At 36.8% G+C, this 15,906-nt stretch overlaps 1 protein-coding gene across 1 annotated transcript in view; it reads left to right on the top strand.

Moving 5' to 3' along the window:
• The window catches only part of COL14A1 (collagen type XIV alpha 1 chain), a 274,304-nt gene that overhangs the window by 75,864 nt on the left and 182,534 nt on the right, over positions 1-15,906 (top strand). The window contains exons 8-12 of the mRNA XM_044684203.1: positions 1,351-1,470; positions 3,438-3,602; positions 9,725-9,886; positions 12,110-12,261; positions 14,725-14,854. Coding sequence (XP_044540138.1) covers positions 1,351-1,470; positions 3,438-3,602; positions 9,725-9,886; positions 12,110-12,261; positions 14,725-14,854 — 729 coding nt within the window. The remainder of the gene's footprint in view (positions 1-1,350; positions 1,471-3,437; positions 3,603-9,724; positions 9,887-12,109; positions 12,262-14,724; positions 14,855-15,906) is intronic.

Below are 15,906 nucleotides of genomic sequence, written 5' to 3' on the forward strand. Positions count from 1 at the left end.
ATTGCAATACACACTGCCACTTTTGAGTGTGTGGTTGTCTAGTTGCCCAACAGGGTATTTTTACTTTAGTACAACTGATGATATGAATTTCCTTTTCTCTGTTACTCAATCTCTATTTAAAGAAGTTAAATCATGAGCATTTATAAGATGAAAGAGTAAAAGGGAGAAACATGGAATCTTACTTAGCCTTGCTTGTGTCAATACTTCAGGGCTCTTTGAATTCACTGGCATGTATGCTCTCTCCATTGAGATTGCAAAGAGGTCCTTCAAAGTTCCTATGACAGAAAAGTTCATCACTACAAGATCAGCCTAGTGATGAGCATCTCCAGATTCAGCTAGACTAGTCCTTGTAAAAGCAAAGTTTTTCAATTTTCTGGGCTTGGAAGGGCCTTTGAGGAATTTAGGGTGAATTCTAAACCTCAAGGATAATGATGGAACTAAAATATTCTGCATCCATAGGCTGTATGTCCCAGACCACTAGCCTAGGAATTAGAAAGAGCAGGATTCAATTACCATCTGTGACTCATACTAGCTCTGGGACCTTGGGCAAGGCACTTAATGCAGCTTTTAAGATTGTAAATTGAACAATTGCAGATCTACTTTGAGTGAGATCGTTTCTTCTACACCAATGAAATCACAGGTCTAGACTTTTCTTTCCCCACACAAAAAAGACATTTTTAGTATAAATAACAATATTGCCAACTTGTTTTTTTTCTTTTGAATTATGTGTCAAGCATTCAAAAAGTAGTCCTTCAAAAGCTTGAAATTATTCTGTGCAATAAAATTCAATAGACATTCTTTTAAAATTATAAAATTATAGTTGGTTGAATAATCAATTCTTCATTGTTCAGGGTTAAAGAGGGAGGACCTATGAGAAATCAAATCCTCTCAGATGTAGATTTAAGAAAATTGGACACAGTTTCACTGTCCAAGAGAAGCTCTGCCAAATTAAAGTTGGCCAACAAAATCACCGGAAACCTTTGAAGAATGTATTAATTTTATCTTGTAAATACTCATGATTTAATTTTTTGAAAGAGTCATTGAATAAAATCATTCCTCTGGGAAGTAAAAAAGGCAAATTTTAGTCATTTTATCCACACACAAATTAAATAAATCATATTGTCAGTTATGAATTAGCTTCCCACTTTGGCCAGAAAGTAGGAATTTACTTAGCAGATGGAAATGGACTAGTTATGTTGTTTGATGGGATTATTTCCTATGAAAAAAACATCCAATTAGGTCTTCAAAGAAGTAAATTTCAAACAACATTTACTTATAGGAATTTAGTAACTCTAGCTCAGTGAAACAAGTTCACCTGTTACTAAAGACATCTTTCTGTTTCTTTTCTAGGCCTTGCACAATACAGTGGTGACCCACGAATAGAATGGCACCTGAATACCTTTAGCACCAAGGATGCAGTGATTGATGCTGTCCGGAATCTACCATACAAGGGAGGAAACACCTTAACAGGTACTTCTTTGTGTGCCGTTCCCTGCATGGACTTTGAATTACTCCATATTTCTACTTAGTTGCTGGCATAGTTTTCATTTTCAAAGAGCTATAATGATATCATGGGATGATGTTTTGACTGACAAATGAGTCAGTGAGGCAGAGTTGCACAAAACGGTCAGTCTCACTCTTTCTTCCAGTCATTGAAATCCAATGGCAAGACAAAAAATCAGGATGACTGGTGATGGCTGGGGATGCCTAGTAGATACCTACTTAACATGTTTCACCTGATCCTTTACTAAAAAATATAACATCAAGAGGCAAAGTGGGGAATCTTCTTTATTCTTCCTGGCAAAGAACAATTACAGTCCCAAAGAAAACTGCACTATGCCAAAGGGAAATGAAAATATTTTACCCTCACAATTTCAGATAGTATGCTTGAATCTCATCATTTATGCAGTACCTGTCTTGCTCCAAATTTCAAATTCCTTAAAAAAAATTTAGTAATACACCTCTTGGAAGCAGCTAGATGGCTCAATGGATTGAGAGCCAGGGCTAGAAGATGGGAGATTATAGGTTCAAATCTAGCCTTAGACACATCTTGGTTGTGGAAGGCTGGGCAAGTCAGTTAACCGATATTGTCTAGCCCTTAGCACTCTTCTGCCTTGGAACTAATACATAATTATGATCTAAAAAAAGACACCTCTTTCCCCATTGAAAAGTAATTTCTGTCCCAGCTCCAAAGACATAGTCACCACTCTTTATTTTTAGCCAAATCTTAATGTGAAAATGGTTTTGTAGACTGAGCCTAATGGGAAAAGGAATATGGACATTTTTCTTATAACTATTTTGTGATGGCAGATAAATGCTATGTTTTCTGTCAAACAATGAGAAAAATATTAATGAAAAGAAAATGAAAAAGAAGCCAAACTCTGAGTATAAGAATTCATCTCTTCCCAGAGAATGGCTAATGAAATGTAACCCACTTCTTTCAAAAGAAGCAGTTTACATATGCTATCAGGCATGGATGGTCATTGGGTCAATTGGTTTTGCACAACTATTTTTATTTGTTACAAAAGAACATTTAAGCACTATTGGATGGGGGTGGTGTGTTATATACCTGGATAAAACTGGAGACATAGGCAGCATGGGATTATGGATAGACTAGAGTCTAGACTTAGAGTCAGGAAGACTTGACTTTGAATCCTGCCTTAGACTATCTATGTGACCTAGTTCAACATCTCATTTTCTTTATCTTTAATATCAAGAAATGGGACTTAATGAACTTTAAGATCCCTTTCAACTCTAAATCTGTGATTCTATGACTGCAACATAAAACAAAATTCATTAATAAAACTTATTTTTTTAAGTAAAACACTCTTCAACTCAAACAAAATGCACATGGTCATTGGCTTTAAAGGCTGATGTACATGCTCTTGAAACTTGAGTCATTTTAGCAATTTTTGAGAAAGAATTTGACACTAAGAGATCATTTAGTGCTTCTGTGGCAGGTCTGGTTTTCCTGGCTGGAAAGTAACAAAGGCAAATGGCAACAAGCCCAATTATGAAGATGTTTCCACCATAATGCTTTGCTTTGATATGAAGAGAATAGTAATTATACAAAGAACAGAGAATCATCATGGTGCTGCTATTGATGAAACTTGTTTTTGCTATTTTCTTAGGTTCAATCTGAAAGGACTCAGTCTCCTTGAACCTAAGAACCAAGGTCCATAGACCATCTTGTCCAAATTCTTCATAAAGATCAGTCCCTAAAATAAAGCAGCATTTTCTTCTTCTTCTTCTTTCCATTGGAATGGACTTGAGTTTCTTCCCTTTGAGTTATCAAACCTGAAGCTATTTTAAATGCTATTTTCCCCATTGTAAACATGTATTTCAAATCCTTAAATTGTCTTTCATCTTGTGGTTAAATTTTATAGATTAGAAAGATCATTTCATTAGTGACTGTTATTTAATTTTTACACTTCCAGGTCTTGCCTTAAATTACATTTTTGAAAATAGTTTTAAACCAGAAGCAGGAGCAAGGACTGGAGTATCCAAAATTGGCATCTTGATCACAGATGGAAAGTCTCAAGATGACATTATCCCTGCATCAAAAACTCTACGTGATTCTGGTGTTGAACTCTTTGCCATTGGTAAGTATTACCTTTTCAGTCTGTTTCAATAGTGGTCAATAGACAGAAAATCATCTTTTTCTGGATATCATGAAATGAACATTAGAATTGAACTCTGAAGACCTTTATTTTTTCTAACTCAGCTACAAACTTGCTCTGTAAGTGCCTTCCCATCACTTAACCTACTTTATCTCAGTTACCTCGTTGGCAAAAAAGTAGATAGTAATAGACTTGTATACCTAATAGAGTTGGTGGGAGGAAAAGATGAGAGAAGGACGAAGTGCATAAAGCATCTAGTGTTATACAAATATAGATATTGATTTTAATCAAATAGATCCATTTTTTGGTGCTCATGTAAGTTAGGTAGCTCTTGTGGATAGAATACCAGACTTGGAGTTAGCAAGTCCTGAGTTTCAATTCAACCTCACTTATTAGCTGTATGACCCTAGGAAAATCACATAACCTCTGTTTGCCTCAGTTTCTTCATATATAAAGTAAGGATAATAATAGCATCTACCTCAGGAGGTTGGATCACGGGAAAAATATCTAATGTTTACATAGTACTTATTAGATAGCAGGCAGTGCTAGGCACTTTACAAATATTATCTCATTTGATAATCATGATAACCCTAGAAATTGGGTGCCATTATTACCCCCATTTTATAGATGAGGAAATGGAGGCAAACTTTTAAGTGACTTGCCCAGGGTCACATATTGTTATAGGGAAATCATAGGGAAAGCAGGACTATGCCATCTAAGTATCTAACAATCCACCTAACCTAACCTTACCTACTTATTTATTATTTATTTCAATATCTAGTAAGTGTCTGGGGCTGGATTGGAATTCAGGTCTTGCTGATTCCATATCTGGCATTCTGACCACTGTGCCACCAGTTGCTATATAAAATATTTGTAATGCACTTTGCAAACCTTAAAGTGTTATATAAAGGATAGTTATTACTATTATTATGATTATTAATGTCATGTCTGCATATTACAAATTTGCTGATAGAGATATTTAGTTATACAATCTTAAAGAGAGTCCTAGAGTCCTAAAGAGACAATAGTGGCCAGCTTGATAAAGGGCACAAGAAACCATGCCTTAAGAATATTGGTTGAAGGACAGCTTTGAAAATAGCTTGTTGAATTGATTGTATTTTTGGAAGGAGAGACCAAATTATACATGGTGCAGATTTATAGTTGTATATGAAATCTTTATTTCCCATTTTGGTTTGTCTATGCTCACCTGATTTGGTATTTGTTAAATAGGAAACATTTTTTTAAAAAGAGTCAGAATATTATTTTAAAGAACTGGCAATAAAACAACATATAAGCATATTAAAAAAGATAAAGAACTGAGGACTTTTTAGCCTGGAGAAGACTTAGGTAAGGGTATGTGTGTGTAATTTTCTTCAAATACATGGAGGATCAAGTTAGACTTGTCTTAACTGTATAACTGTATTGAACTAGTGTGTCCAAGTAGCAGAAGCAAATTTTGGATGGTTTGAAGAAGAAGAATAAAAAACAACTTCCTAGCAATTAAACTTTCAAAAAGAAAAATGGGGATTCTCGAGAGGTAATGCATCTCTCATACCATTGGAGGTATTCAGGCAGACAATGGATTGTCAGGGTTGCTTTGCAGGGGATTCTTGTTCAAATCCCATTTAGAATATATGAGTTCTAAGGTCCCAGTCAATTGAGATTCTGTGACTTTGTGACTGCAGGGAACACAGACTGTCAAGAGGAATCAGTATTGTTTTCTATTTGAAGGAAACCATAATTTATTAAGTATCCATCCTATAAAGGGAAGTCTATGTGGTATAGGCTCAGGATAACTGCCAACTCTTTTAAAGCTGTTGTTTTCCCATGACTGATTAGATTTATAAAAATTCTTTGCCAGTGCATAGGGCATCTAGATTTAAAGATTCTTCTTGAATAAAGCCCAAGACCCAGTCAGCAACCAACCAGATACCAAATACCAGAAGCAACCTTTAGCAGTATTTCAGAAATCCACAAAATTTATCATTATTGCTTATCAGTTCTATTGTGTTCTTGAGGCCGTCTGGAATAGTGGATATTTTGCAAGAAGGGATAGGTTCAAATCCCATCTTATTAGCTGTATGACCCCTTTGGTAGTCAGGCAAAGCCTACAGACTCCTCAGAAACAATGTTTTTAAATACATAAAATGTACAAGATTACAAAATAAACTTATTACATTGAAATGATTTGTCTATCTCTCTATCCATCTCTTTCCATCCATCTCTATCACTATTTTTATCTCTATCCATCCATAAATTCATCTCTCTTGTTATTTATCATTCTATGAGTCATTTACTATCCATTTAATTTTCTATTCATCTATTTCTTTCTCTTTATTTAATGTCTGTGAATCTTCTCTCTCTCTTTTGGTATCTATCTTTCCTTCTCTATTCATCTATTTATCTCCCTCTTTCTTTCTGTCTGTTTCTCTATCAGAGTTGACAGATCTTGGGTTAAGAATACTCTAGTCTAGACCATTAGCTCTATGTTGTCAATGACAACCCTTACTTCTCTACATCTCTACCCTCTAGCCCTCTCAAAGCCAAGGAATATAGCATACATGGAAGGGAATTATATTAAATAAGGTTGGGAATGTGGGTGTTGTCAGATCATACAGGGCCTTGAATGTGGAATCATAGAATCTCAGGTGGGAACTTAGACATCATCTAGTCTGACCTATAGCTTCCCAGTAAGTATCTCCACTGTTTAGTAGAGTATCTGACACAAAGTAGGTGCTATATATAAATATTTATTGACTCTGATTAACTGAATAAGAGTACTCTTTGATGCATATCTGAGATAACCCTCTGCTAAAACTTCCATTAAAGGGGGATCCACTATTTCCAATGCAACCCATTCCATTTGAGGGCAGCTAAGGATCCAGAAGGGTATGAGGTCCTCAAGGAAATAGATTACCTTGGTTTTTTACCTTTCTTGTTGTTTATCTTTCATTTTTTGAAGAGGTCCAATGACATCCTCAGCACCTAGCATAAATGCCAAGTACATCACAGATAATCAATAAAAAATATTTGTTGGATTGAATTGCTAAGGATTTAGAGGTACAAGTGACCTTAGAGGTCATATGATCCAATTCCTTAACTTTCCACTCAAGGAAACTTATCTTACCTTTATTTTATACATAATAGGAAGACAAGAAAGGTTTTGGGTAGAGGAATAACATGACCAAATATGTATTGAGAATTAATCTGACAACAGAGTAAAGTTTGGACATGGAGAATGCAAGGGTTAAAAAAAATTAAGGTTGTACTAAATATATGAGTGTGGTCGCCAAAATTAATATATCTCAAGTCAAAATGACTTTTTTATAAAATAGAGGGAAAGAGCAAAAGTAGAAAAATGAGAAAGAGGGCAGAGGAAGAAATCTAGCTTAACAAGCTAGACTATTTGCTCTGGTCCTGGCTTTACTCCAGTAGGGTTCCAGAAGCCCCAGCCTGAGGACCTAGGGGTAAATTAAGCAAGAGCTCCAGCCACATGGCCTCCTCCTTCACAATGGGGGAGGAGGCCTTTCCAGATGCTAGTCCCTCCAGGAGCCAGGAAAGGAATCAGCCTTTTCACTCACCCACATGGTGGTCCTAAAGGAAGATCCAAGAGTAGTCTGAGGTCCCAAGCTGAAGCTCCTCCAAGGCCAAGTTCAAAGGAAAAAAAGTTGGTTACAGGAAGTTGCAAATACTTTTAAAGATCTTTCTTTGCGTTCCTGTGCCTTCCTTCCACTTTACATTGACCAGTCATAGTTTTAGAATTTTCTCAGGACTGCCCAGGGGGGTCAGTCAGTAGTTTTTGAATTGTCACCAAGTTTAGCATGTGGGTTGTGGACTTCCCCTGACTTAAGGAAATGTGGGGGTGTATATGCTTCTGGTGATTAAATATAAAAGTGGGCAGGGGAGAGTTAATCCCATCTTCTTAGGAAGAGAATGACAGTATTGTAATAATTTAAGGTCATGAGAACCTGTACTAGTTGGGTGGTGATGGTCACAGAAGGGAAAGAAGAGTTGAGAGTTAGAATTCATAAGACTTGACATCTACTTCCTTTGTAGCCTATGACAAATTACTTTACTTTTCTGGCCTTTTTTCCTCATCTGGACAAAGGTAGGGACTGGACTAGATGATTTCTAAAGCTTCTTTTCAGCTATAAACATTTGTGATACTATGTGATTAACCAAGTTTAATACAAGTTGGTTTTGAAGGAGACAACTGGACATCTAAGTAGAAATAACCCAGAGGTAATTCAGGGCTGCTAGTTGGGCTAAACATTCTGTTTATAGATGAAAGCAATGAAAAACATGTAAGAAAAAAATAAGAATGTCATGCACTTTGGGTTGTGATAGACCTTTATTCTGTTTTTTTGGGGGGTTTGTATCAAGCTGTAATATCACTCCATTTCTGTAAAGTTGTGGTGTTCTCTGTTCTTTTCTGTGTATTTACTTCCCTTGAAAAGTGAATGGCATAGATAAGGTGATTTCTAAAATCTCTTTCACATCAAATCCTAGGATCTGATACTTCTATTATGATCTGACTCTAGACTTATAGACATGAAGCTAAAATTATATTCAGCTTTCTACAATGGATTTGATTTAGAAAGAGGAATACTTTAGGATATGGGGTTTCTGTGTGCCCCAAAGCCCCTGTAAGTTTTCACTGAAGCTATTGACATGATATTTTCCATACTAAACTCACTATTTGCTCGTTATTCATTTAGTAGAATAATTAAAGCTGAAGTGTGTGTGTGCATGCATGTGTATGTACACATGAACATACATTCACACACACATATTAATTAATAATTGTTGCCAACTGAGCATTTTAAAGGCTAATGTTGAAATGCCTATAGGCAAGAAATACCTCAGGAACTGTTCTCTCTTGTTTCTTTTATTCTTTTCCAGTGAAGGAAATCCCCACAGAAGGGTTAAATCAACAAAGGTTTAGCAAATATATTTACCATCTATTCTCTGGTTTTATTTTAATAATAAAAGGATAGGGTTTTAAAACCAAACTTTTTTCTTTCTAAATATTGCTGCGCAAAGGAATTAGTCAGATATAGTTTGAAATTCCTAGTTAAATATTGCCTTTTTTATAGTATCTATTCATCTCATAAAAACATATTGAATGAACTATTTTTGTAAATACAGTAAAAGCTTTGTTATCTTGTGCATTGGAGGTGGGCAGGTTAGTTCAAGAATTCCAAGTAACTAAGAAGAAAACTATGTCCCCAAGCTTAGTTTCTTTCTTTCTTTCTCTTATCTACTTCCTTTGATTCCCCCCCTAAGATCTATAAGTGACAGAAAAAGCACTTGTTTAAATAAAACCTTTGTAAAAGACCTTTGCAGCAAAAGCCTTTTTTCTTCTTCTCCAGTACAGTGTAGGAACAATGAATAATAATACTTGATTAACCTTAGCTAATCTCAGCCCATCTGCCTGCTTTTGTCTGGTTATCACAGGAAAGTATAGCAAATTTGTACAACATAAAAGCATTAATTGCTGAAGATTTCCAGTTGGTGAGCTGGTAAGATATGAATAATGCAACTACTGTACATGTTTTACAAGTTAGGAAATGTGACCAAAGACAAGTTTTAATGAAGATCAAATTTAGACTTGGAAAATTGAGAATTTACTTCATTGGGTCACTGATTGAAAGCTGGAAATACCATCTAGTTCACTATCATCATTTTATAGATGAGACTGTTGAAGATGATCCAAGTGACTTGCTCAAGGTCATGCAGGTTGGTAAAGAGCCGAATTAGGTTTCAAACGTGGATCTTTGGACTCCAAGGCCAGTCCTCTCTCTACTGTACAACTTTGGCCTCAATCTCTGACAATGCAGGGAGGTTAAGCTCTCCAGGGCCCTTTTCTTGAGGTCTTGGAAAATTATTAAGATCCTTATCAGTCAGCTAGCATTTACTAAGTACCCACATGTGCCAGGTACTTCATTAAGGATAGAGAATACAATGAAAGGCAAAAATAAATCCTAATTTTAATTAGTTTTAATAACTGGAGGGGTTAGAGCAGACCTGTTAATTCTGCCACCTGCATCCTGAAATTATTATTATGAAATACTTATTTTTCTGTTTTTTTTCTCCAATACAAGGTGTGAAAAATGCAGATGTAGCTGAACTACAGGAGATTGCTTCAGAGCCTGACAGCACTCATGTCTACAACGTTGCGGAGTTTGACCTAATGCACACAGTTGTGGAAGGCCTGACAAAAATAGTTTGCACCAGAGTTGAAGAACAGGAAAAGGAAATTAAAGGTATAAATTTAAACAAAGCATTTTAAGGGTTATTTGTTTTGAACCATCAGTTAAAATATGTTATCAAGTATGAAAATTTGCAATTTAACTCCCCTCCCTTTTTGGTGGATTCCTAAAGGAGACCTATGCTCTCGATCAATTAATTAAACAAGCAAGAATTTATAAAGTGCCTATTATGTGCTGGGCAATAGAGATGCAAAGACAAAAATTAAACAGGTCCTTGCCTTCAAGGACCTATCTTATATCTTGTAAGAATTAAAATATAAAAAAAGAGAGGGGGGAAACCCTATATCTTGGCTTCCTTTAGGGGGCTTTAATCTACTGTGATATTAGTTGTAGTGAATTGACAGGCTTTTCAGTGCTCTTGGGAGCTTTTGATACTGCCATATTGGCATTGTCTTTGGCTTATGGGGATATTGGCAAGATAGAAAAACTTGTGTGATCAATTTCCCAAAGCTGGCCCCATTATTGATCTAAGAGACAACTGGGAGATGAGATGGGTATGAGCAACTTCAATACCTATCTCTTTTCTACTTCTTGTTCTCTGGATTTCCACTTGGCTGAGCATCCTAATTGTAACCCAGTCTCATAGGATTTTCAATAGATTTGACCTCAAAAAAATGTGTAGTTCTCAAAACTCTATTGTTGTTCAATTTTTTGTTTCTGACTCTTTGTGGTTCCATTTGGGATTTTCTTGGCAAAGATACTGAAGTGGTTTGCCATTTCCTTCTCCAGCTCATTTTATAGATGAAGAAACTGAGGCAAACGGAGTTAAGTGACTTGACCAGGGTCACACAGCCAGTAAGTGTCTGAGGTTGGATTTGAACTTAGAAAGATGGATCTCTCTGACTCCAGGCCTGGCTTAGCACCTAATTGTCCTCCCAGCTTTGTGGTGGTTCTTTAAGCTTAGAGGAGTGAATTATCCATTCAGAGAGCAGCCATCCGAAATGGAAACACTCATTCTGCTCACATTCCTCAAAGATATCAATTATATTACATTTCGGTAGAATATAAGGTTCTTCAGGGCAGCGACTGCCTTATGTTTGTCTTTTAATCCCTACCCTGCAGCACAGTGCCTGGCATAAAGTAGATGTTTTATAAATGCTATTGAATTGAGTTGAATCTAGGTAGATAGTCCCAAAGTGTCTTGAGGTTCTAAGGCATGGGTTATGGGAGCTCAGCTGGCTATTTTTTTGGGTCACAGAAATCCGAGCAAACATTGGATACTGGTATCACTGGAAGACTCGAAGTTTCTTTCAGCGCTTAGAGGATCCTGAAATCAACCCTCAAAAACATAGCTTGCATAATTCATTGTTCCCCAACCCGGACCCCATCTTTGCTACCTTTTTTGTCCTAGGACTTTTTAGAAGAATCAGTTTAAAAGTTTGGTGACTTTCTGGATCACATATGTCTGTAGCATCTAAATTCAATTAATTAAAAAATACGGACTTTTAGTAAAAGACAGGTCCCCAAATTTTAAGGTGTATTCAGGTACCATTATGGCAAGGAAAAATGAGGTGTAGCTTAAAGAATTGATAGGCTCTAGAAATGTTCTATATAAGCAAAACATGATTATCAGAGTAAATTTTGATTGAGTAGGAAATAGAAAATATGTAAATAAGCCTTGGTATTGGAACAGTCTCAATACTTCACACAAAATGATTAAAACAATAAAATGGTTGAAACAATAGGTCAAATCTTGGTCCTGGAAGATAAACGATGGAGTATACTTCCCTTTTGCCTCGGTATAAAGGGACTATTGGGGAATAATGCTGCTTATGCTGTCAGAGGTGGTTACTGTCCGTTAGTTTTACCCAACTTTTTCTTTGTTACAAGGAAGAGCTCTGGGGCAATAGGGCATGTTGAGAACTGATTGAGAACTGAACCACTGATTGTGGTATAAAACATGATCAGTGCCAGTAAAACTTTTTTTTTAAAAACAAAAATTGTCCACATTGACTTATTTCTCTTATAGCATAGTCAAGACAACTTAGCACTTACTATGTGCCAGGCTCTGTGCCAAGTGCTGGGGATACAGCACAGTACCTGGCACACAATAGGTACTTAATAAATGCTTGTTGACTTGATTTATCTAGAGGAAGCTTATATTGTCAACAATCATTTCTCATCAGAACCTTTGTTAACTTGGCTTTGATCAGCAGAACTATTTAGGAAATGCTCATTTTGAGGAAATTATTTCTTTTCAATGTTCCTTCCATTTAGGTTCACGTGTGACCAACATTGGACCTCCTACAGATTTGGTCACGTCTGAAGTTGCTGCCAGAAGCTTTAGAGTTACCTGGACTCCTGCTCCAGGAGAAGTGGAAAAATACAGAGTTGTATATTATCCAACTAGAGGTGGAAAACCAGAGGAGGTAATGAGGGTGAATTATTTCTTACCTGAAGATCTTGAATCTGTACCCTGTGGACAAATGCCCACTTAGGGGGCATTCCCCAATGGGAATCTCTGAGAAAAGTAATAAAGAGGGAGTTGCGAAAACAGGGTTTGGAATTTGGGGTCTTTTCTCTGGTGTAAATCCAAGAATCAATACTTTTTGTCATGTGAGTAAGGGGAAAATATCACCTCTATGTAGACTTGGGAACAAACTTCACTTAACTACCTAGTAAAAAGCAAAGTGATTTCATTAACCCCTTCAGGGCAAGGGTTTGGTTTTTGTTTCTTTTTGGTCTTTCTTTTCATCCCCAGTGCTGAGCATGGTTGCTTGACATATAATAAGTGCTTGATATGTTTATTGAGTGATTGGCTAACTCTTTGTATTGATCAACCAATCAACAAACATTTTGAAACACCCCCAATATGCCAGGCACTGTTTGGCCACTTGGGATGCAAATACAAAGTTGAGAAATTCCTGGCTCATAAGAGTTTCCATTTTTCTACTTACTTGGTACCTAACCCAAGCCTTTTGTCCAGAGATGGTGCTTAGTAAAGTAATTGATGAATGTTTATCAATTCAATTTTGAACTAGTTAATTACCTAGACATATTTTTATTCTCGGCTAAATGTAGTGGCTTGATTTATTAGTTGAAAAGTAAAGAGTCAAAAAGGAAATCCTTACGTTTCTTGGCTTCATTTTGCAAGTAAATCCATTCCTATCGCTATCCTATCCTATCTCTGGGCAGTGGTAGTGGATAGAGAGCCAGAAAAAAGGTTCTGATTTCAAATATGGCCTCAAATACTTATTTGCTGTATAACCCTGGGCAAGTCACTTAACCCTGTTTGCCTCAGTTTCCTTATCTGTAAAATGAGCTGGAGAAGGAAATGGCAAGCCACTCTAGTATTTTTGCCAAGAAAATCCCAAATGGGGTTAAGAAGAGTCAGATGTGACTGAAACAACTTCACAACTACAAACTATTCCTGTCATGTCACCTTCCCTTCACTGACATCCCCTAAGTGTATCACTTGGACAACTCTGTAAAGCTGCTCATTAATCCTATTTTGGGCTCTCTGACTTCATTAAAAATTTCTCTGCCTTTAAAACATTTCAACTAAGTTAGTTCACTAAAGGTCTACTCAAATGCAGCCTCCTAACATAGAGGTGCCCTTAGATTCTCAGTGGCTATGCCAGATAAGTGAAAGCACTGGCAGACGATACTGTGTTAGAAAGCCTTTGAATAGGGATCCAATTTGTCTGTTCCCTAAGAACCAACCTAGATAAATTCAGAGAGGCTTATCACCAGAGCAGTCACAGAGTAATGAATGAGCATTTCTTGAAGACCATCAACTATGGTCGGCATAGGAGGTTATGATCTGTTTTTGTGCAAGGAGTGTCCCCTCTGAGGAAATCACAGATTACTCAAACCCCTCATTTTTGGGATGAAGAAGCCGACAACTCAAGACAGGTTGCCCAAAGTCACCTAGATACTAAGTGAGAGAGCTGTGATTTGTATATAGACCCTCTGATGATGTCTTTATACTCTTTCCAAAGCATAATCATGAGGCATTAAAGTGAAATTAGCCAAGCATACCTTTTTTTTTAAATGTTAGGAATATTTGGAGTCCTTTTGCTTATTTTGAGCTTTCTTCTGCTTTGGGAGGGGTTCTCTCTTAATGAAATGCGTGCTCCAATTGATGTGGCAACATAGTTCATCGCTGTCCAAGACTTGGAATTCCCTGGACATGACTAGAGAACAGCGTGATGCAGAAGCAGCTGGCCTCCAGATTCTTGATGGTCTGGCAAAGAAGGGACAGTCCACATACTGCCAGATCATCGCACGCTCCTAGCTTCCTAATCACAATACAGAGATTTGTCAAGGAACATGGTTATTTTAAAAACTGATAAGTGCCCCCTTTCCTTTTGTTCTAACCTCAGAATGACTTCAGCATGTTTAATAATTTTTCATTTTTCATGGCAAGATTTTATGAGTGGATTTCTTTGTATGTCAGATAAGCAGATTATAGGTTTGAAAATCATCACGACCTTATAAAAATGAAATTATTTCAAATGGTTTTATCTTTTTTCCTTCACCAATGAGTCCGTAAAAGACTTGATCAAGCTGCATATTGCAGAATGTACACTTACAATTGAGAGGAAATGGTTTGTATTTTTTAAATTGCTTTGTGAATTGCATAAACTTTATATAAATGAATGAGGGAGATGTCACTTTGTGCCCTAATTCAAGGAGGTCAGTATACCAGGATGGTAGATGATGTGTGGCAGATATAAGAAAATATCTAAGGACATTGTCTTCTTCATATCTTGTAGCCACTTGCATTTACTCCTGTGGGTGAGATCACATTGGCTTACTGATTCAACATCTGGTGACATTTTAAAATGGATTCATTTCTTATCTCATTACTTGGATTCTTCTGAAAACAGGTGGTAGTGGACGGAACTGAATCGACCACAATCCTGAAGGGTTTGATGTCTTTAACGGAGTATCAGATAGCAGTGTTTGCAATATATAGTACCACCGCCAGTGAAGGCCTTCGGGGAACTGAGATGACACGTACGTATCTGACCCTATTCTGTACAACATATCCAAGCCGGAGCTCTTTGTACATTTGAGTTGCTGGATTTTTTGCAGAGGCTGTCCCCCATGCCAGGAACGCCTGCCTTCTTGCTTCTGCCCCTTGGAGTCCTTAGCCTTCCTTCCAGCCTCAATAATGATTGCTAGCATTGCTATAGGACTTTACATATTATCTCAACAATCCTTATAACAATTCTTTGAGGTAGATGCTATTATTATCCCAGTTCTACAGATTGGAAAACTGAAGCAGGGAGAAGCTAATTTTCCAGATATATTTTTATCCTTGGCTAGATTTAGTGATCATTAACCAATTCGGTAATTTAATTTAATAAACATTTACTAAGTACCTCTATGTAACAGGAACAGTGAGGTGGCTCAGTGGATAGAGTGCTAGAAAGACCAGAGTTCCAGTCTGACCTTAGACACTACTTGTGTGACCCTGGTCACTAGCCTAGGGGTACCCAAGGCAACTCTCTAAGATTCTTTAAGTTACAGAAGAAATGAAGAATTGCATTGTAAATGGCAGTGTACACACTAGAAATTCCCTACAACAATGAAATCACTAATCAGGACCAAAAAAAATCCTCAATCCTTGTTGAATTGAATTAGATTGAATTTACTACCAAGCCATAACAATAATCACAAAATTCACACTACTCATTGGAAGGACAAATATGGAAGCTGAAGCTTAAGAACTTTGGTCATATAATGAGAAAACAAGTCTCATTGGAAGAGATCCTGATGTTGGGAAAGACCAAAGGCAAAAAGAGAAGAGGGTAGCAGGTGAGATGGATAGATAGTGTCATGGAAGCAATGAACATGAGCTTGGAGAGACTTCAGGAAGTAGTGAAGGATTGAAGGACCTGATGTGCTATGGTCAATGAGATCATGAAGAATTGGACATGACTGAATAAATGAATACCAATAGAAACTCTATATGCGGGTCAAACCATAACTGGTTTCATATATTATGTTCAGGGCATCATATTTTAAAAAAAGACCTTTGACATACTGGAGTATATTTAGAGCAA

The sequence above is a fragment of the Gracilinanus agilis genome, chromosome 1 (genome assembly GCF_016433145.1).
Source record: "Gracilinanus agilis isolate LMUSP501 chromosome 1, AgileGrace, whole genome shotgun sequence".
Taxonomy (NCBI): domain Eukaryota; kingdom Metazoa; phylum Chordata; class Mammalia; order Didelphimorphia; family Didelphidae; genus Gracilinanus; species Gracilinanus agilis.